Consider the following 22,288-nt stretch of genomic DNA (forward strand, 5'->3'; position numbering starts at 1 on the left):
TCCATTTAATGCCTGGTAATCTAGTATATTAATATTCCCAAAAAAACAAGACATCATAGTAGATTATAGCCAGCACAAACCTATTTTTAGGCTTAAAATAGGTTTGTGCTGGCTATAATCTACTATTACCTAATGAGTACTTAAGGTTCTAATCGCTAAGGCTCCTTCCTTGTCATTGTAGACATGTGCTGCACTGAATAATTTGTTTCGGATGAATCAATCAGAATAAATATTCTGAAAAATGACCGTGAAGGTCGGATTAGAGTGGGCCCCCCACCAGCATCAGTGTAGTGATGTTGCGAACCTAAAAATTTAGGTTCGCGAACGTCGGACTTGAACTTCCGCAAATGTTTGTGAACCGGCAAACTGGGCGAACCGCCATTGACTTCAATAGGCAGGCGAACTTTAAAACCCACAAGGACTCTTTCTGGCCACAATAGTGATGGAAAAGTTGTTTCAAGGGGACTAACACCTGGACTGTGGCATGCCGGAGGGGGATCCATGGCAAAACTCCCACGGAAAATTACATAGTTGATGCAGAGTCTGGTTTTAACCCATAAAGGTCCTAAATCACCTAACATTCCTATATTGTTTGGAATAACGTGCTTTAAAACATCAGGTATGATGTTGTATCGATCAGGTAGTGTAAGGGTTACGCCCGCTTCACAGTGACAGACCAAACTCCCCGTGTAACGCACCGCAAACAACCGCAAACAGTCCATTTGCACAACCACGAGATAGATAGATTTGATAGATAGATACATTGAAGGCAACTTCAATTAGATTACACTAGATGACTGATGTTTCTCAGTCAAAAAAGTTTTTATTTTAAATATTTACAATACTGTTATAACAAAATATGATTGGTGGCACTAGTTGGAAAGTGGGCCTGGCACACACGCTGGCAGACAGGCAACTGCAATTAAATAACAATAGCAGACTGATGTAAAAGTTTTTTTTTAAAAAAAAGTTACACTAATGTTACAACAGATAGGAGTGATGGCACTCAGGATAGAAGTAGGCACAGTATGTGCTGGCTAGCCTGGCAACTAAAATGAAATAACACTAGAAGAGGACTGATGTAAAAAAAAAAAAAAAAAAATTTACACTAATGTTACACCAGATATAAGTGGTGGAAAAAAGAGCTATTAATCACACTATATGATGTGGGCCTGACACACAGGCCTGATGGAAAATGAAATTAGATTACACTAGCAAAATGATTTAAAAGTTTTTTTTTTAAATTTACAATAATGTTAAGCAGATATGAGTGGTGGCTGGCACAGCAATTAACCACAGTATATGCTGTGTAACCCTGACACACAGGCCTGATAGAAAATGAAATTAGATTACACTAGCAAAATGATTTAAAAGTTTTGTTGTTTAAATTTACACTAATGTTAAGCAGATATGAGTGGTGGCTGGCACAGAGCAATTAACCACAGTATATGCTATGTGAGCCTGAGACACAGGCCTGATAGAAAATGAAATTAGATTACACTAGCAAAATGATTTAAAAGTTTTGTTGGTTAAATTTACACTAATGTTAAGCAGATATCAGTGGTGGCACTAATGACAGTATATGCTGTGAGCCTCACACACAGGCTGAAAGCCAGGCAAATGCAAATAAAATTACAAATAAAAAAAAAAAAACGACTGAAGTTATAGACCTTAAAAGGGCTTTTTGGGGTTCTGTCCTTACAGCAGAGATTAGATGAGTCCTTCAGGACTGTAGTGGACACTAAATACACTAGCCTAGCTATCTACCTCCCTATAATGTCAGCAGCAGCAACACTAAACCTCCTCTCACTAAGAAAGCAAGATCATAATGAATCTAAAATGGCTGCTGCCAAGGAGCTGGGAGGGTCTGTGAGGGAGTGTCTGCTGCTGATTGTCTCAAATGTGTCAGAAGGCTGTGAGATACAGGGTCAAAGTTTCCTCAATGATGACACATAGGGGGCGGATCGAACATCGCATATGTTCGCCCGCAGCAACGAACGCGAACAAGCTATGTTCGCCGGGAATTGTTCACTACATCTGTGTTGTATGAGAGGGTGTGCGGTGAGTGTGTGTGTTATATGACAGTGTGTGTGGTATGTTTGTGTGTTGTATGAGAGTGTGTGGTGAGTGTGTGTGTTATATGACAGTGTGTGTAGTATGTGTGTTGTATGAGAGTGTGTGGTGAGCGTGTGTGTTATATGACTGTGTGTGTGGTATGGGTGTGTTTTGTATGAGAGTGTGTGGTGAGTGTGTGTGTTATATGACAGTGTGTGTGGTATGGGTGTGTGTTGTATGAGAGTGTTTGTGGTATGTATGTGTGTTGTATGACAGTGTTTGTGGTATGTTTGTGTGTTGTATGAGAGGGTGTGGTGCGTGTGTGTGTTATATGACAGTATGTGTGGTATGGGTGTGTGTTGTATGAGAGTGTGTGTGGTATGTGTGTGGGTTGTATGTGTGTTGTATGAGAGTATGTGGTGAGTGTGGTGTGTTGTATGAGAGTGTTTGTGGTGTGTGACTATGTTGTATGTGAGCATGTGTGGTGTGTGTGCTGTGAGCCTCACACACAGGCTGAAAGCCAGGCAAATGCAAATAAAATTACAGAGTGAGAGTATGTGGTGAGTGTGGTGTGTTGTATGAGAGTGTTTGTGGTGTGTGAATATGTGGTGAGTGTGTTGTATGAGAGTGTGTGTGTTGTATGTGAGTGTGTGTGGTGTATGTGTGTTGTATGAGAGTGTTTGGTGAGTGTGTGTTATATGACCGTGTGTGTGGTGTGTGTGTGTGCATTGCATGAGTGTGTTTGTGGTGTGTGACTATGTTGTATGTGAGCATGTGTGGTGTTTGTTGTATGAGAGTGTGTGTTTTGTATGAAAGTGTGTGTGGTGTATGTGTGTTGTATGAGAGTGTTTGGTGAGTGTGTGTTATATGACCGTGTGTGTGGTGTGTGTGTGTGTGCATTGCATGAGTGTTTTTGGTGTGTGATTATGTTGTATGTGAGCATGTGTGGTGTGTATGTTGTATGAGAGTGTGTGGTATATGTGTGTTGTATGAGAGTGTTTGGTGAGTGTGTGTTATATGACCATGTGTGTGATGTGTGTGTGTGTGCATTGTATGAGAGTGTTTTTGGTGTGTGACTATGTTGTATGTGAGCATGTGTGGTGTGTGTGTTGTATGAGAGTGTGTGTGGTGTATGTGTGTTGTATGAGAGTGTGTGGCGAATGTGTGTTATATGACCGTGTGTGTGATGTGTGTGTGCATTGTATGAGAGTGTTTGTGGTGTGTGACTATGTTGTATGTGAGCATGTGTGGTGTGTGTGTTGTATGAGAGTGTGTGTGTTGTATGAGAGTGTTTTTGGTGTGTGACTATGTTTTATGTGAGCATGTGTGGTGTGTGTGTTGTATGAGAGTGTGTGTTGTATGAGAGTGTTTGTTGTGTGCGACTATGTTTTATGTGAGCATGTGTGGTGTGTGTTGTATGAGAGTGTGTTTGTTGTATGAGAGTGTGTGTGGTGTATGTGTGTTGTATGAGAGTGTTTGGTAAGTGTGTGTTATATGACTGTGTGTGTGGTGTGTGTGTGTGCATTGTATGAGAGTGTTTGTGGTGTGTGACTATGTTGTATGTGAGCATGTGTGGTGTGTGTGCTGTGAGCCTCACACACAGGCTGAAAGCCAGGCAAATGCAAATAAAATTACAGAGTGAGAGTATGTGGTGAGTGTGGTGTGTTGTATGAGAGTGTTTGTGGTGTGTGAATATGTGGTGAGTGTGTTGTATGAGAGTGTGTGTGTTGTATGTGAGTGTGTGTGGTGTATGTGTGTTGTATGAGAGTGTTTGGTGAGTGTGTGTTATATGACCGTGTGTGTGGTGTGTGTGTGTGCATTGCATGAGTGTGTTTGTGGTGTGTGACTATGTTGTATGTGAGCATGTGTGGTGTTTGTTGTATGAGAGTGTGTGTTTTGTATGAAAGTGTGTGTGGTGTATGTGTGTTGTATGAGAGTGTTTGGTGAGTGTGTGTTATATGACCGTGTGTGTAGTGTGTGCATTGTATAAGAGTGTTTTTGGTGTGTGATTATGTTGTATGTGAGCATGTGTGGTGTGTATGTTGTATGAGAGTGTGTGGTATATGTGTGTTGTATGAGAGTGTTTGGTGAGTGTGTGTTATATGACCGTGTGTGTGATGTGTGTGTGTGTGCATTGTATGAGAGTGTTTTTGGTGTGTGACTATGTTGTATGTGAGCATGTGTGGTGTGTGTGTTGTATGAGAGTGTGTGTGGTGTATGTGTGTTGTATGAGAGTGTGTGGCGAATGTGTGTTATATGACCGTGTGTGTGATGTGTGTGTGCATTGTATGAGAGTGTTTGTGGTGTGTGACTATGTTGTATGTGAGCATGTGTGGTGTGTGTGTTGTATGAGAGTGTGTGTGTTGTATGAGAGTGTTTTTGGTGTGTGACTATGTTTTATGTGAGCATGTGTGGTGTGTGTGTTGTATGAGAGTGTGTGTTGTATGAGAGTGTTTGTTGTGTGCGACTATGTTTTATGTGAGCATGTGTGGTGTGTGTTGTATGAGAGTGTGTTTGTTGTATGAGAGTGTGTGTGGTGTATGTGTGTTGTATGAGAGTGTTTGGTAAGTGTGTGTTATATGACTGTGTGTGTGGTGTGTGTGTGTGCATTGTATGAGAGTGTTTGTGGTGTGTGACTATGTTGTATGTGAGCATGTGTGGTGTGTGTGTGTGTGTGTTGTATGAGAGTGTGTGTGTTGTATGAGAGTGTTTGGTGAGTGTGTGTTTATATGACCATGTGTGTGGTGTGTGTGTGCATTGTATGAGAGTGTTTGTGGTGTATGTGTGCTGTATGAGAGTGTGTGGTGAATGTGTGTTATATGACCGTGTGTGTGTTGTTTGAGAGTGTCTGTGGTGTGTGACTATGTTGTATGTGAGCATGTGTGGTGTGTGTTGTATGAGAGTGTGTGTGGTGTATGTGTGTTGTATGTGAGCATGTGTAGTTTGTGTGTTGTATGTGAGTGTGTATGGTGTGCGTGTTGTATGAGAGTGTGTGTGTGAGTGTGTGTGGTGTATGTGTGTTGTATGAGAGTGTGTGGTGAATTTGTGTTATATGACCGTGTGTGTGTGTGTGTTGTATGAGAGTGTGTGTTGTATGAGAGTGTCTTTGGTGTGTGACTATGTTGTATGTGAGCATGTGTGGTGTGTGTTGTATGAGAGTGTGTGTGGTGTATGTGTGTTGTATGTGAGCATGTGTGGTGTATGAGAGTGTGTGTGGTGTGTGCACAATGAGACTCACCTTTAAATGTTACATTTGAATGCTGATTCTCATCGTATATGTCTATGAGAAAAAGAGGTTTGAATGGATGTAAGCCAGCTACATACACATATTTGAAATGTATATCCTGAAACAGTGGTTTACAACTTTTTGGTGGTGTACAGTGTGCTGCATTTTTGTAGAATTATATGATAGTGGTTCATACCCGCAAAACATCAATGTAGTGGTTAAATGCTATAATACTATTGCTCATTCTCCAGTAGAGAAAAAAAAAATAAAGAAAATTAACAAAGCCCTTTTAATTAATAACTCAGTTTTTGTAATTGTTAAATTGTCAGCCTGTAACTTTTAGAGCTTTAAATTATAAATAATTGTGCTTTGGTTAGGACTATTTAAAGGGACATTAAACACTAAATACATGCTAGATAGAATAATGCATTCAAAGAAAAGATTAGTCCATGACTAACATGTAGATGTATTTTTTAAAGTTTCATTAGTTGTTTAAAAAGTGACAAAATAAGTGTAAAGTTTTAGTGTCTATAAAACACTGGGAGCTGCCATGTTGTAACTTGTGTTACCTTCTCTGCTGTGATATTTAAAGAGAATATAGTCCAGCACCGGCTGTAACCCCAAAGCAGAGGGTACTCCTTAGAGTGACTGCCACACTCACCAATAGTAGTATACAAAGAATAAAAAAAGGGGTAACTCCTCTTGATAAGAATCCAAATTTATTGAACAGGATCAGACAACAGAAACACAACGTTTCGGGGTCAATACCCCTTAGTCATGTGATCTAAGTGGTATTGACCCCGAAACGATGTGTTTCTGTTGTCTGATCCTGTTCAATAAATTTGGAACCTTCTCTGCTGTGGCCAATCAGGGACAGTTATACATAGGTCATTAGAGTGTGCAGCCAATGGTTGTGCTGGATTTAACAGTGTTCTGCACTTCCATTTCTAACAGGAACTGAAAAGCTCACAATTTTAGGATGGAATTATAGACAAAGAGGACAAAATAAATGATAAAAGTATATTGCAGAGTTGTTTTATATATACAATTTATTTTATATTACCATCTCAAAGTGTTTAATGTCCCTTTAAGCCTTTGGTTTACCAGTTTCACAACTAGGGATTATAACATATATTTTTAATGTTGAAAAATGTAGGTACTAATCTAAATATAGGGTCATGAAACTCAAAGTTTTTCTTTCATGATTCAGATAGAGCATACCATTTTATATAGCATTCCAATGTAGTTCAATTATCAAATTTGCTTTTGTATCCTTTGTTGAAGGAGCAGCAATGCGCTACTAGGAGCTGTCTGAAAACACTGGGGGAGCAAATGATAGGAGGAATATGTGCAGTCACTGGTCAGCAGCTAGCTCCCAGTAGTGCACTGCTGCTCCTGAGCCTACCTATGTATGCTTTACAACAAAGGATGTCAAAAGAACAAAGCAAATTAGATAATAGACACATATTAGAAAGTTGTTTAAAAATGCATGCTCTATCTGAATCATGAAAGTTTAATTTTGCCTTACTCCCCCATTAAAGTTATGACGGAACCTCTGCTTCATCTGATAAGTCTACTTTTACAAGGATTTACTAGATATTCTTTGTAGGAGCAGAGGCAACGTGGCTTGAAATGGGACCCAGAACCTCAGCACCTGCGTTTCTAACTACATGTATCAGGATAGCCATTTCCCAGTGCTAGTCCATAAGGCTAGAAATAAAAATGACTTTACATACTGTAACCACTCTATGCAGTAGCATTGCATCATTAACATGTGCATAATAAATAGACAATACAATAACACACTCAGAATTTCAAATAAGGAGTAGATTTTTTCTGACAATTTTTTTATTTTCTCCCATTATCCGGCCCCATGTATCATGTGACAGACATCAGCCAATCACAGACTAGTATACGTATACCCTGTGAGGTTGTGCTTGTGCTCAGTAGAATTTTGTTCCCCAGAAAGTGTGAATATAAAAAGACTGTGCAAAATGTGATAATCAAAGTAAATTGGAAATTGTCTTAAAACTGCATGCACTGTCTGAATCTTGATAGCTTATTTTGACTTGACTGTCCCTTTAACATTGTGTGAATTAGAGATAATTTTATATTATTATTTTTATTCTTATCAGGTATTTGTAGAGCACCAACAGATTCCGCAGCACTAATATATCATTTTTATTTTCTACATTCATTACCTTATTTAGGATTTTTTTATACTTTACAACCATTTTAAAAATAGCATTTTAAAGGATTGTCTCATCTTCAATGGCAAGAAGTTAAAGCACTGAGTGATTTTACTTTATCCAACTATGCTACGACTTGGGCGTTCTGAAGATTTCTCTGTTTCTTCGATAACAAAAAAAAGGTCTTAACAGTTGTCAGTGCGGCTCAGCTATTACTGCAATCATCTGATCCACACTCAGGCTTTGTAGCATAGTCAGAGAAAACAGACAATTTATTTCTTTACACATATACCCTGGGGCATTTTCATGTACGTATTGGCTTGACTTCAATTAAAAACAAGGATCATAAAATAGAAATCTTAATGGGATGTGTATTGTGCTATCATATTAAAATGAAACATTTTCTTTAATGCAATGTATTTTCTGTTGTTATCGTTTAGTACATAATACCACTTATTAGTGTTACTTAAAGAGGTGTTTATAGTGTATATTAATGCAATGTTTGCACTTTTAAGAATGCCTTTAAACACCAAGCCCTGGTATTATCTTCTATAGGAATATAAAGATTCAATGATTTTTATATAAATGCATTGTTTTTCTTCAGCAAAAAAAATAGTTTTAATGCAGGTCCTATTTTATTATATATCTCAATATAAACATTATGTCACAATTTGCCTTTATAATGGTTAATGATAAACACACTGAGTATCTCTTAAAACTATATAAATATACTATTTGTGTTTATATATGTGTGTGTATTTCCCTCTGGGCTAGTGTCTTTTTCCCTTGACTGATACATTATAGTTAATTATTTAATACCCCTGTATTTTTATCTATCTATCTATGTCTGTCTGTCTATCTATCTATTATCTATATGTGGGAAATTTCCACGAGTCCAAGACATGTAAGAAATTGCAGTGAACAAGCAAAAAATATGACATTTAACATTGAGTGGGCTAGTAACTTTCTCCTCCTTTTGGCTAGTATATTTAGTCAAATGTTTCTACCCCTGTATGCATTTGCATATGTATATGTGTGTGTGTGTGTGTCTGTCTGTCTATCTATCATCTATCCATTTATCCATCTATCTATCTATTAATATATCACCATCTCTCTTCCTCTCTATATCAGACATCACAGACAAGTAATAGTTATAACTGCTAGGTTGTGGTTACTTTTAGTGCAACTTCAAAGTGTTAAGTAAAATATAGAGAACAATTATGGTTCTAGATATTTAGAATTTATGTGTGTGGTTTGGGTGTTTAATTTGTGTTGAATGACATCTCAAGCTGTGGATGTGTAATTGTAGGGGGATAACTAAGTAATCTGTAGAATCTATAGCCCTAATCTTCTCCACTTAATCTTTCCTGTTCTCTATCTCCACCAAATATCTCTTAAAGCACTTTAGTCAACTGAAGAATCTGCCCCCTCACAGCAAAAGAACAGCAGTAATTTAACTCTTAGCAATGCACTGAAGCCCTCAGATAGTCAATGAGTTAAACTAGTCAACCGATTTTACAGCTTAGACAGAAGTTAGACTTTAAAGGACATGAAACTCAAAAATGTTCTTTCATGATTGAGATAGAGCATATCATTTTAAACAATTTTCCAAATTACTCGTGTTATCAAATTTGCTTCAGTCTCTTGAAATCCTTTGTTGAAGGAGAAGCAATGCACTGCTGGGACGAGATAAATGTGTGTAACCACAAATCAGCTGCAGCATTGCTGTTGCTGAGCATATGCTTTTAAAAAGGATATCAAGAAAACAAAGCAAATTTGATCATTTCGAAAGTTGTTTAAAATTTCATGCTCTATCTGAATCATTGTAATTTAATTTTGGCTGTACTGTCCCTTTAAGAGATAAGTGTAGTATAAGGAACGTAAACTTGATGGGTTAATCAATAAAAATGTAGTTTCTTTTTTGCCATAGAACAATTGGATACTCAAATTCATAAAGGAAAAAAAAAAAGAATCTGGATATATATTTTTTTTTTCAAATTTGTTAGTAATTTGGAAATTTACATGCTCTATCTGAATCATACAATTTATTTTTTTTCTTTACTCTTCTTTTAATGTGACCATAAACCAAAAACATATATATAGTTGGATAAGTGATCAATTGAGCTATACAATATGGACATGTATACTCATGCAATTAAAGACACATGGACACACGCAGAAGGATATAATCGCCCATATGCACTCACATATAAACACATGAACTCGCAGAGACTCACACATATAAACACATGAACTCACATAGACACACACATATAAACACATGAACTCGCATAGACACACACATATAAACACATGAATTCGCAGAGACTCACACATATAACACATGAACTCGCATAGACACACACATATAAACACATGAACTCGCAGAGACTCACACATATAAACACATGAACTCGCATAGACACACACATATAAACACATGAACTCGCAGAGACTCACACATATAAACACATGAACTCACATAGACACACACATATAAACACATGAACTCGCAGAGACTCACACATATAAACACATGAACTCACATAGACACACACATATAAACACATGAACTCGCAGAGACTCACACATATAAACACATGAACTCACATAGACACACACATATAAACACATGAACTCGCAGAGACTCACACATATAATATAAACACATGAACTCACATAGACACACACATATAAACACATGAACTCGCAGAGACTCACACATATAAACACATGAACTCGCAGAGACTCACACATATAAACACATGAACTCACATAGACACACACATATAAACACATGAACTCACATAGACACACACATATAAACACATGAACTCGCAGAGACTCACACATATAAACACATGAACTCACATAGACACACACATATAAACACATGAACTCACATAGACTCACACATATAAACACATGAACTTGCAGAGACTCACACATATAAACACATGAACTCGCAGAGACTCACACTTATAAACACATGAACTCGCAGAGACTCACACATATAAACACATGAACTCGCAGAGACTCACACTTATAAACACATGAACTCGCAGAGACTCACACATATAAACACATGAACTCGCAGAGACTCACACATATAATATAAACACATGAACTCACATAGACACACATATATAAACACATGAACTCGCAGATTCTCACACATATAAACACATGAACTCGCAGAGACTCACACATATAAACACATGAACTCACATAGACACACACATATAAACACATGAACTCACATAGACACACACATATAAACACATGAACTCGCAGAGACTCACACATATAAACACATGAACTCACATAGACACACACATATAAACACATGAACTCACATAGACTCACACATATAAACACATGAACTTGCAGAGACTCACACATATAAACACATGAACTCGCAGAGACTCACACTTATAAACACATGAACTCGCAGAGACTCACACATATAAACACATGAACTCGCAGAGACTCACACATATAAACACATGAACTCGCAGAGACTCACACATATAAACACATGAACTCACATAGACACACACATATAAAGAAAGAGATACACAAGCACATGCACATATACACAAACACTCAATAAATAAATGACATTATTTTATGTGCAGGTAAACTCATATAAAATAATTTTAGATAATTTTGTCTATGCATTTGATGCACCTATTAATTTAAAGGTATATGAAACCAATTTTTTTCTTTTATAATTCAGATAGAGCATGAAGTTTAAGACAACTTTCCAATTTACTTCTATTTTGTAATTTTCTTTGATCCCTTGCTATACTTAGGTGCAAAGAATATCTAGGTAGGCCCAAGAGTGGCAAAGAACTCATGGAAGCTAGCTGCTGATTGGCTGCTGCAAATACATGCCTCGCATCATTGGTTTACCTATGTATTCCGCTAGCTCCCAATAGTGCATTGCTGCTCCTTTAATAAAGGATACCAAAAGAATGAAGTAAATTTGATAATAGAAGTAAATTGGAATGTTGTTTAAAATGGTATGCTCTATCTGAATCATGAAAGAAACATTCAGTGTCTTATGTCCATTTATTGTTATGGGCCAATAAACAAAGTTTGCTTTTGGAAAAAAATTGTGTTTGTCCCATGCTTCCTAGAGATTCCATAAAAAAAATCTGTAACTTAGGTTTTCTTCAAAATGCTACAAATTGACTAAACCAGATGTTTGATTTATAGTGTCCCTTTAAAATAATGGATGCTGCACCTGTGTACACATGATCATGTGACTTTAAATTATTTTAAATATGTTAATTTCAGGGCCGGCGCTAGGAATTGCACTGATAATGTGCTGGGACAGAGAACAAAACAACAACCCCAGCTCTTTTTCCACTACAGTCTAAACCCCATTACAAGTGACTTGGGCACTTTTATATCATTTAAGACAACAATACTTTCCTGATAAGTTCTGTCTGTGCTCACGGTCTTACCGGTCGCCATTATAGAGCCAGCCCTGATTCATTCCATTTCTTGTGTGTTTCTGGGTATGTGCATCTGTGTCTCTGAACTGTTAAAAACAAAAACAGTACTTAGTATTTATTCCTGGGCCTAGGTGTTCTCCGTTAGGCTGCCCATATTCTCATATTTGATTAGGATTCCCTGTCAGCTAAAGAAATAATGTGTCATAGTGTCCTCTAGTAATATGTCCTAAAGGGAAGTGTACCAGGTAAAGTATCACAATGGAATATATCAGATAACTATTGTCACATACTTCAAATTTAGTCAAATAAAATACTCTCTCTTAAAACGTCAGTGGCATAAAAATTACATTTTTTTTTTTCCATTATTTTTTTCTATTAGGCATGAAAATACTGTAGCTGTCAATGGTGTATAAATTGTATATTTATGTGGTGTATTTATGTTATTAAAACATAAAAAATTAAATTGTTATTTACAACGTAAATTAAAAAATAATTTCATGAAAAAAAAAATCATAAAAAGATAAAAATGAAAAAGAAAGACATCTTGTGTGTGTGTGTTTGTGTGTGTATATATTGTGTATATTTTATTTTTTTCCATGAATTTAAACAAATTTTGCCAAACAAAATTCTTAAATTTGAAAGAAATATAGATGCAGTTGGGCAGGGTTCCATTTGTTTAAATGTGTCAAAGAGATCAGTTGACTCAAGATTATAATTTCAGTTTCTGAAATGCAAACACAATGACTATAAGTAACACATACAATTTATATAAATAACAATTAAAGTCATCAGATTGCAATAACTTATTTTTGATAAAAAATACTTTGGTTAAAACTGTGATGCATCTAATTGAGATTTTCAGTAGTAAATGTCATTGTTTAAAAGACGTATATTTGATTGTTTAATGCATCTTGTCCCATTTGAAATAATAAAAAAAAAGTGTTGCCTTATTTGCTCATATGGTTTTGCCTGCTCTCCATGTCCTGCATTTAATTTTTCTTTTAGTAAGCCAAAGCCCTACAGACAGCAGTCAGAGACTAAAATGCGTTAGCCTTTATAAATGCTCCACATGGGTGGGAAAGACTGAAGTTGTCCTATGCATGTGTCTGATGTTTCTGCTACTATACACATCTATAATTTCTTGTTATTTGTAGGGATAAAAAATAGGGGCACAAGCATAAAACAAAAACCTCCCTAAAATGTCCTGAACATAAAAGTTAAATTAGCTACAAATTAAAAAAAATGTGTAAATTACAATTAAGCATTTACGACACGACTGCAGTGTATGTCTACATTAGAATTTGTGTCTGAATTAGTTTGTATATATTAAGGACTAGATCACCTAATCTATTTTTTTTAATTATCACTTGTGTCGATAACTGCATTTTACTCTAAAATGTATTTTACCAGGAAGCATAATTTTTAAAATGCAAAACAATTTAGAATGGAATGCAAGTTGCCAGGAACTAAAGAAATGCTAATCTATATAAAATATACAGATCTACGGATTTCCCTGCACACCATACTAATGCAAATAAAGGTTAATATGTCTTACAACATACTTAAGTAAGCACTTACATTTCTTAAATAGCAGAAAGCGATATGAAATCAACTGCTACATTTTTCAAAATAAAATACACAATTAAGACTTTAAGGGCATAACCTATACCCTTGATCTAATGTGGAATTTATACTGAAACTGGTTGTATTTCTAAAAAAATACAAGAGGAAAAGAAAACTAGTAGTTATTTGTAATAATATTTTATTGGAATTTTTTTTTTCATTTTCATAGTTAATATTCAAAACATAAAAAAAGTCATAGATCGTTATAAATAAAAGCAATGTCTCAAAAATATTTACAAATTGTATACAACGCTTATTTACAAAGCATTTTATAGAGCGCATAGGCGTAAAACATTTTGTCATACAACAGCATATCATATTAATATTGCTGAGAGATTTTGTTAGTTGTATAACAAATGGGTTTTCTTGGTAAAAAAAAAAAAAAAGTTCACTTATTGATAAATATCATCCAAGGTAATATAGCTTGAAGTCCAGTTTTTAGAGGTTCCTTTTTGTCCATGTTACCTTTTCACATGTTCTGCTGAAAAGATGCAGAATCCATTTTGTTTTTAGATTTACTATCAGCAACATTTCAGAATATTGTTTATATAGTGACGATTTTAACTCCAAAAGCATCCCATGAATACACGTAGAGACTCCTATTATACTTCACTGCCTTCCCTACTATAAATGAGGCTGTTAACACTAAAGCTGTTGTAAAAATGGCCATTAAATTGGCTATTCTGGTTGGAAGCAGAGAAAGAGTTGTAATATGGCGCTCTGTTGAGGTGCAAGTTACTCTCTTGCGCATCTGCTGATGGTGGTGGTAAGGAGCTTGAGGTGTAAGTGCTCAGTCCAGTAATGTTTCGCTGAGAGATCTCATTCACTAGTCCCAAAGGCATCTGTCTGTTAACTGTGTTTGTGTCCAAAGAGGTCATATTGCTAAAAAAGTTATTTAGACAAGGAGTAGATGTGATTCCTGGGGGAGAGGTGCTTTTCCTATCTTCAGGAGCTTGTTCAGTCTCTGGGGAAGATGGGCTTAGCATGGCTGGACTCTCTCCGCATTTTCCCCCAATAACTGGACGACCTTCCTCACATTTAACTGTGATAGATTCAGTGTTGCTAGATTCTGATCTGCGCTTTCTTTTCCTACGGAAATTTCCATTGTCAAACATTTTCTCACAGTTTGGGTCCAGTGTCCAGTAATTTCCTTTTCCTAAGAAATAAAATAAATTAATACATCAGGCAAAATCTATCTATTGATGCATAATGATGGTTTATTTTCTCTACCTATAGAATTTACATGAAAATTATGATTCTTCTATTCTGCATCTTTAATTCATTTGTGTTTTAGATATTTGTAGAAAATGTTATAGTGCTGGACATATGCATGAAATGTTTTGCATACTACTTGCGCATGGTGTATGGCTGTAATAGCTAAGTCTAGTCTCATAATATTCTGGTAAACACTTAGGGCCCAATAATCAAAACTCACTGGCAAGGAGAGAAACCACACATTTTTTTTGTAACAATGTATTGCAAATGTATTTCTCCTTTACATCAAGAACTCTGCATAGTGAGATAATTTGCTTTCAGTCTAAAATATCTACAATTATTTGAGGGACTTTGCATGACTGACAACTCCATAGATAATATTGCCAGAGCAATGAGCTTTCCTAGCATATTACATTGCATTAAATACCTTTTATAACTACTATATAGCAACAGTTTTCCATAACTATACAAACTGCATGCTCTTCATAGGGTCATACAATTGTTAAACATCTAGACATCTAGTAAATACATAAATTCCAATTAATTATTTGTTTACTTATTTTTGTAAGGCAAATTGAGTGTTCAGAGACTTTAAGTCAAATCTTTCACCTGGGGGAGATGCTATCTTTGACACATATTTGGATAATTGTAAAGGCTAATTCTTTCCCAGTCTTTTGTTTAAAAGAGCTTGAAGAAACATTGTGCTAACAAAAATGTTACTGCCTATGAAGAAACAGCTTTTAAACATATTGAAAAAAAAAATTGTATAAAAAGTGGTTAAAAAAAAAAATCTGTTTAACAAGTGGAAAAAGTATGTTTATTCTGCACAGAAAGATACCTTAAAAAAATGAGACTAAAAAAAAAAAAAACTGATGCTTTTTTTTTTTTTAAATGGGGCCATTTAGATGGAACAATTAAAAATTGACAAAGTCCCTTTAAAACAGATTAAACAAATATTTAAAATACTGCCATACATATACCTCTACTTATATAATACTACTTTTATAATGATCAACTGTATTAACAAGAAATCATTTTGAAAATAGATAGCTATAAAAATGAAGCTTAGGAGCCCTTTGTTAGGGACAATATTATAAATCAACATGTTTTGCTTAAAGTCTTTAAAAATGTGTTTGATTTTTTACCTGGATCATCTTCATCTCTTGGTACCTTCTTAAAACAATCATTTAGGGAGAGGTTGTGACGGATAGAATTCTGCCAGCCGGCTTTGCTTTTCTTGTAGAATGGAAAATTGTCTGCCACATACTGGTAAATTTGGCTAAGAGTCAATTTCTTCTCCGGGGCATTTTGGATAGCCATAGCAATGAGAGCAGAGTAGGAGTAAGGAGGCCTCACTAGCTTGAGAAGTTCTTCCTGAGAGGCTATAGACAACCAGCCAAGATCTGTCCCACTAAAACCTGATGGATTGGTCAAAAACTGTCTCTGTGATCCATAAGAAGGTTGCATATATGAGGCAGGGTTGTTCCCATGTAGGTAGCTGGAGGAGTTGTTGACACCTGGGCCACCAAGCCATAAGTAAGGGTTAGTTGAGGGGGCATAGTCCCCTATTCCATAGTTGGCAGTTCTCTGAGATGAGTGCAGGTTCTGCTGAGAATACATGGTGAAGTTGTCACAGTATACCGCCATGTCTGGGGCTTCTTGAGCACTTTTTGGATGAGGATGGTGCAGACTTGTTGCTGAAGGTCTTTGATGAGCTGGAAGGTGAATTGAGTTCATAATCTTTAGCAGCACCTTTCTGTTAAAAGATGCATTTGGCAACAGGTGCGTAATACATTTGGTGCCCTGTCTTTATACCTCCCTAGTGTAGTGATCCTCCCTGCCTGGGGCCAGAAATGGGTGTGTCTAAAGATTTTTTTCCCCTCATCAGCCAGTTGGATTCCTCAGTTGAAAGACAGGGGTGTGCAAACTGAAGCACTAAACACCACAGAGGCACCAGTCAGAACAATCTGTCTTTTTCATTCACTCGTTCATTCATTCATTGTTCAACTGATCACTCTGCAACTGCAGGCAAGATTTTCTTTTTTCTTAACATGCTGACTTAGGCATATTTACTTAAGAAGTAAAAATAAAAGATTTTCTCAAGGGTTAAAAAAGGCAAGTTTTACCAAATACAGAGATTAAACTTTGTGATACTTCATTTCAGACTATACTTACTAGACAAAGCCAGTTTGTTCTGTGCTAAAATATGTATTGCAAAACGAATGATCTTTTTTACTTTGCATTCCTTTCATTTCATTGCATTTTTTTCTGCATGGATCAATGGTTTTAAAAAAAAATCACACTTTTAGATAAAAAGAAACATTTCAATAAATGTTTGTGTCAGAACTAATTTTAACTGTAAAACATTTAACAAAAATTTATATATATGTATATATATATATATATATATATATATATATATATATGTTAACTAAATGTATATTTTTACATTTTCATGCTACTTTTTATGTTGTTAATACAGTCATATTTTAATGTCTTCCTTTTTTCTCCGAAATCATTAAGCAATAAACATGTATTTAATATAAGTTGATTTATGCAACATTTTTTTTTCACAGGAAAATACAATCCACAAAGACATATTAAGTAGAGTATTGAACTAATTTCATGGACAAATGTAAATATTATATTATTTTAATAGCAATGTAATAACTGTCAAGTTAGTGGGTTGTAAGTCAATTCACTACTTGAAACAATATATTTATTTCATATACATAAATAAATCCTGCTTAATTATGCCATCTTGATTTATATCAATAAAATAAATAGGGTGTTTTAGATTGGGAAATAACTTGAAGGTTGATATTTCTATTTGTTGTCTATTGAGGCTGTCGTCAATATGTGCATGCTGTTGGTATTGCTGTGGCTTAGTATTTGTAACAGCATTACAAATTGAAATACAAAGAAAATATATATTAATTATCTTAAATATATAAATATTACTTTATATTACTTTTTAATAATATATAATCAGACTGTAATATGCACAGTTCAGTAATCCATGTCTAAAATAATGTATATTAAATAGTTAAAGTTATTGTTATAAATCCTATGCTTTTTGTTTTTTACATATTTATTGCACATCATTAAAATATTTATTTAGTGATTTCACAGTTATCATAAAATATAAAATTTCCTACCTTAAATATTGTTTAGAATATAAAGTCATATTTTTGCACTCCATCTGCCCATTTCAGTGTAAATCTGTACTGTTATTTTTATTTTTTTATTTTTTTATTAACTTATTTAAAACAAAAATGATATAAAAAAATGTAATATGTTTTCATAGAAACTTTTATAACAATATGTAAAATCCTGATTATAATAGATTATGTGTACAAATGTAAATGATAATTAGATATTTTATTTTCATACCACTGGAAAAAAATGCCTACTATTTAGCAGTAACATTGATTACATTTTTTAGGTAAATTGGTATAAATGCAATTTACCAATGAAAGGAAATTGATTCTAAACTTTTATTAAAAATAATTTAACATGAACTCTTAAGTTTAAACATTAAGAAGCATGCTCAAAACTGTAAGAATATTTTTTTATTATGTTAAATAAATGGAGCAGTAGATAAGATATTATTATACTTGTTTTCTAGATACAAAATTAAATTATTAATTATTTAAACTATTTGATATAAAATAACTTTTATAATCTCTAAATACAGTACATTTATCTGCTTCCCCAACAATATAAAATATGTTAAAATGTATACACAATATTTTTTTCCAGTGTAGCTTAAATATATTTTGACTAAATATTGCCTGTACATTTAAAAAATAAATAAAAATATTTCATTAATGTAAGTTGAATTTATTTATTCATAGGATTATGTCAGTAATAGCAATAGCATATAATTATTTGATTTAGAAAGATTTTCAAAGTTTAAAACACTTTGCAAATTATTTGTCATAATGTAAACAATCTCAGAGAAATTATGGGTTTATATGCTAATTACTTTATCAAATATAACACAACACAATTTTAAAAACAATGTATCATATGATTAGGCTGCAACACTAAAGGCAAGAAAAAAAACTTAGAATTTACTTAAAAAAATACTTAAAAAAAAACAAACTAATCTGATGAATATCAACCAAAGACTAAAAGAAAATACTAATATAAATTTCATAATTTTGCTGGCAATAATCATTTTATATTATTTATTTATTTTGTACAATAAAAAACCTGCCACCAGGTTTATTTTTGTTTTGGTAACTTATTCCATGAAACTTTATAAATAATCCTTCTAGAAGAACATACCTGCATGTGGGTCACCAGTAGAATGAATTCCCACTCATCTTAAAAAGGAGAAATGTTTTAACCCCACTTTCAGTTTCATTGTCTAAATGTATTACATTTTTAACTAAACAATTCCTTTTGATAAATAAACCCCAATATGTAGTTATGTCTAACATGCTGTGACATGTCACATTCAATTTCTTTAAACATTTTTTTTTTTCCTTTCATTATAATTAGTATTAGGAAAAAGATTGGAAAAACTTTCATTGAGGGAGAGATGTTATATAGTTTGACAATTAGTGTTTAACTATTTTTTTAGAATTTGTTTTGATAATAGATTGTAAAACTGTTCTTGGATTGAACACATCTTGATATATTTCCATGTATAACTGTACAATTGATAGTTCACTAATAAAGTGCCTAATAAAAATGGCTGCTAAGAGTTTTTGTATGTTTTTTTTATAGTCCCACTTTGTGAAGCAGCATCTTACCTATTTTGATCTTATAGATAAAAGTACTCAAGGGAATTTGTAACCTTTATATCTATTTTTTATGGTGATGATTTAGGGCTCAATTATCTCAATTTTGCGATATGAAATGCGAAAACCTCAAGGGGCTGCCTCAGGGTCTCTCCCTGCAAATATTGAGATGTCCCCCATAGAAAGTAATGAAGCTTGCTTGAAAGGGAAACTTTGTGAAGTTAGCAGGGGGAACACTTTAAAGATGAAATAATGCAGCCAATAAAAATCAGATTTCCCTGTTTTGAGCGCATAGCTTCTTATAATCACCTGTTTTTTTGTATGCAGGTGTTTTTCTGATAGGATAGAGTTTAGAGTGTCAGGTGAGGCCAATAACTTTCATCTACACTCATGGAAATGCCCCTTTTCCTCCCAATAGCGAAGGTGGGGAAAACAATTTTGTACTTTTTTTTTTTTGCATAGGATTCCCACACTTCATCAGAAAGGCCTCTAATAAAGTTTGGGGAAAAGTAAACAGAATGTGGAAGAGGGATCTCTATCGCCAGTGTTGTATTTATTCTACTTTGTATGTAGTTTTGTTCCACAATGAGCTAATTTCATTTATTGACCTCACCTTCTGCTGGATTTTTATTCTGTTCTTCAAACGTATGGATGACTATGGGCCTATAATCAAAACAATGGGCAAGGCGTGAAATAGCAATGCGGGATCTGTTGGCGCTCTACAAATAATTAATGATAATAAACCCCATTAATACTCTTATGGAATTATCTAAAATAAGGGTCTGCCATGCTAGTGAAGAGATGTCTCTTATAGAATAGAATGGCGCTCACTGGAAAGGGGAACTTTGGGAGGACGAAGTTAGCAGGCAGCAGTGGACGCACTATAAAAATCAAATCCTGCAGCTAATACAAATTAGATTAAGCTGCTTTTAGGGTATAGTACCTTACAATCGGCTCTATTTTTGTATCCATGTTATTTTCACACAATCTCAACACATTTTTGTTTACAAGAAAAATAAACCAAGATCTGAAGGGTAAAAATGTTTACATTATCTGCTAGATCTGGAGGAGAAAAGTCAGTTACGCCCATGGAGCCCACTAGCAGAGATGGAGAAACTCATTTAACAATAACTAAAACAATACTTTTTCAAAGTTTTATTCTAATTACAAATTTCACAGCGTTTTTATCATGCACAGTGTAGTTTTATTATGATTTATACTGTGCACCTTAAATAGGTTTTGTTTTCCTGCATAATCTCAATATGAATGCTCATTTTTCCATTTTTTTACTGCATCTAGTAAAACAATATATCAGAAATTTTGAGCTTTTTTTCCCTTTCTCAATAATATTTAGACAATTTTGTTAATTTCCAGGATTTATTTATAAGCAATATGACTTTATGACAGTTGTACATTCTTATATATATATTTTATTTATTTATTCATTTATAATTCATATCTCTGGGCATAGCTGCATGGAAAATTGGTTTAGATGGAGTAAAACAATGTGAATAATTTATTAAAGATAGTTATACATTTAAATAGAGTTTAGTTAATGATCTATGTAATTTTATAGGCTTTGTTTATTAAAGTAACTAAAGTTGTTCCCTTGTTATTAAAGGGATATTAAAACAGTATGATATTGTTATATAAAATGTTAATTGTATGTAGTTAAAAATACAACAACTTTGCAATATAATTTCATTATTTATTTTGTCCCCTTTTCTATAATTTAACTGAGTTTCTACAATGTAATTGGCACAGTCACAACACCTTGTAATTACAAGACATTTCTGTTGTGTTGCTATAGAATAACATATCAGCCAAGTCTTAATAATTTTAAAACAAATTAACATCCTTTATAGCAATTGCTTATCAAAAGCCAAACTTCACCCACTATTTGTCTTATCTGGATAAGCCAATCTTGACTTTAGACCACAGACAACAAGGCTAGTCACTGTCATAAAGTTAGTATAAAGTGAATTGTTTGGCAGTTGCTATCTGATAAAAGCCAATCAGGGGCAGATATGTAGCTGAGTTATCCATGAGACATTAGTAGGGTGCATTCCAAGTTCTTAGAATTAGAAATTGCTCAATTTCAGAGCTAAATTACATGAAAAAAGGACAAAATAAATAATGAAACTATATTGCAATTTTTTTTAATGCAAAACTAACGGCTAGATTTACGGCTAGATTTAGAGTTCTGCGTTAGCCATCAAAACCAGCGTTAAAGGGTCCTAACGCTGGTTTTGGCCGCCCGCTGGTATTTAGAGTCAGTCAGGAAAGGGTCTAACGCTCACTTTCCAGCCGCGACTTTTCCATACCGCAGATCCCCTTACGCCAATTGCGTATCCTATCTTTTCAATGGGATCTTTCTAACGCTGGTATTTAGAGTCTTGGCTGAAGTGAGCGTTAGAACTCTAACGACAAAACTCCAGCCGCAGAAAAAAGTCAGGAGTTAAGAGCTTTATGGGCTAACGCCGGTTCATAAAGCTCTTAACTACTGTGCTCTAAAGTACACTAACACCCATAAACTACCTATGCACCCCTAAACCAAAGGTCCCCCCACATCGCCTCCACTACAATTAAATTTTTTAACCCCTAATCTGCCGACCGCACACTGCCGCAACCTACATTATCCCTATGTACCCCTAATCTGCTGCCCCTAACATCACCGACACCTACATAATATTTATTAACCCCTAATCTGCCCCCCCAATTTCGCCGCGACCTACCTACACTTATTAACCCCTAATCTGCCGACCG

At 34.6% G+C, this 22,288-nt stretch overlaps 1 protein-coding gene across 1 annotated transcript; it reads right to left on the minus strand.

The window, feature by feature from the left end:
* Positions 1-14,158: 14,158 nt before the first annotated feature.
* LOC128648306 (forkhead box protein I1c-like) lies at positions 14,159-16,771 on the minus strand. Its single transcript, XM_053700923.1, has 2 exons — positions 15,917-16,771; positions 14,159-14,712 (listed from the first exon to the last, which is right to left on the minus strand). Exons 1-2 carry the CDS (start codon positions 16,506-16,508, stop codon positions 14,159-14,161), a joined length of 1,146 nt encoding a protein of 381 aa, XP_053556898.1. The 5' UTR covers positions 16,509-16,771.
* Between the last annotated feature and the right edge of the window lie 5,517 nt (positions 16,772-22,288).

The sequence above is a fragment of the Bombina bombina genome, chromosome 2 (genome assembly GCF_027579735.1).
Source record: "Bombina bombina isolate aBomBom1 chromosome 2, aBomBom1.pri, whole genome shotgun sequence".
Classification (NCBI taxonomy): domain Eukaryota; kingdom Metazoa; phylum Chordata; class Amphibia; order Anura; family Bombinatoridae; genus Bombina; species Bombina bombina.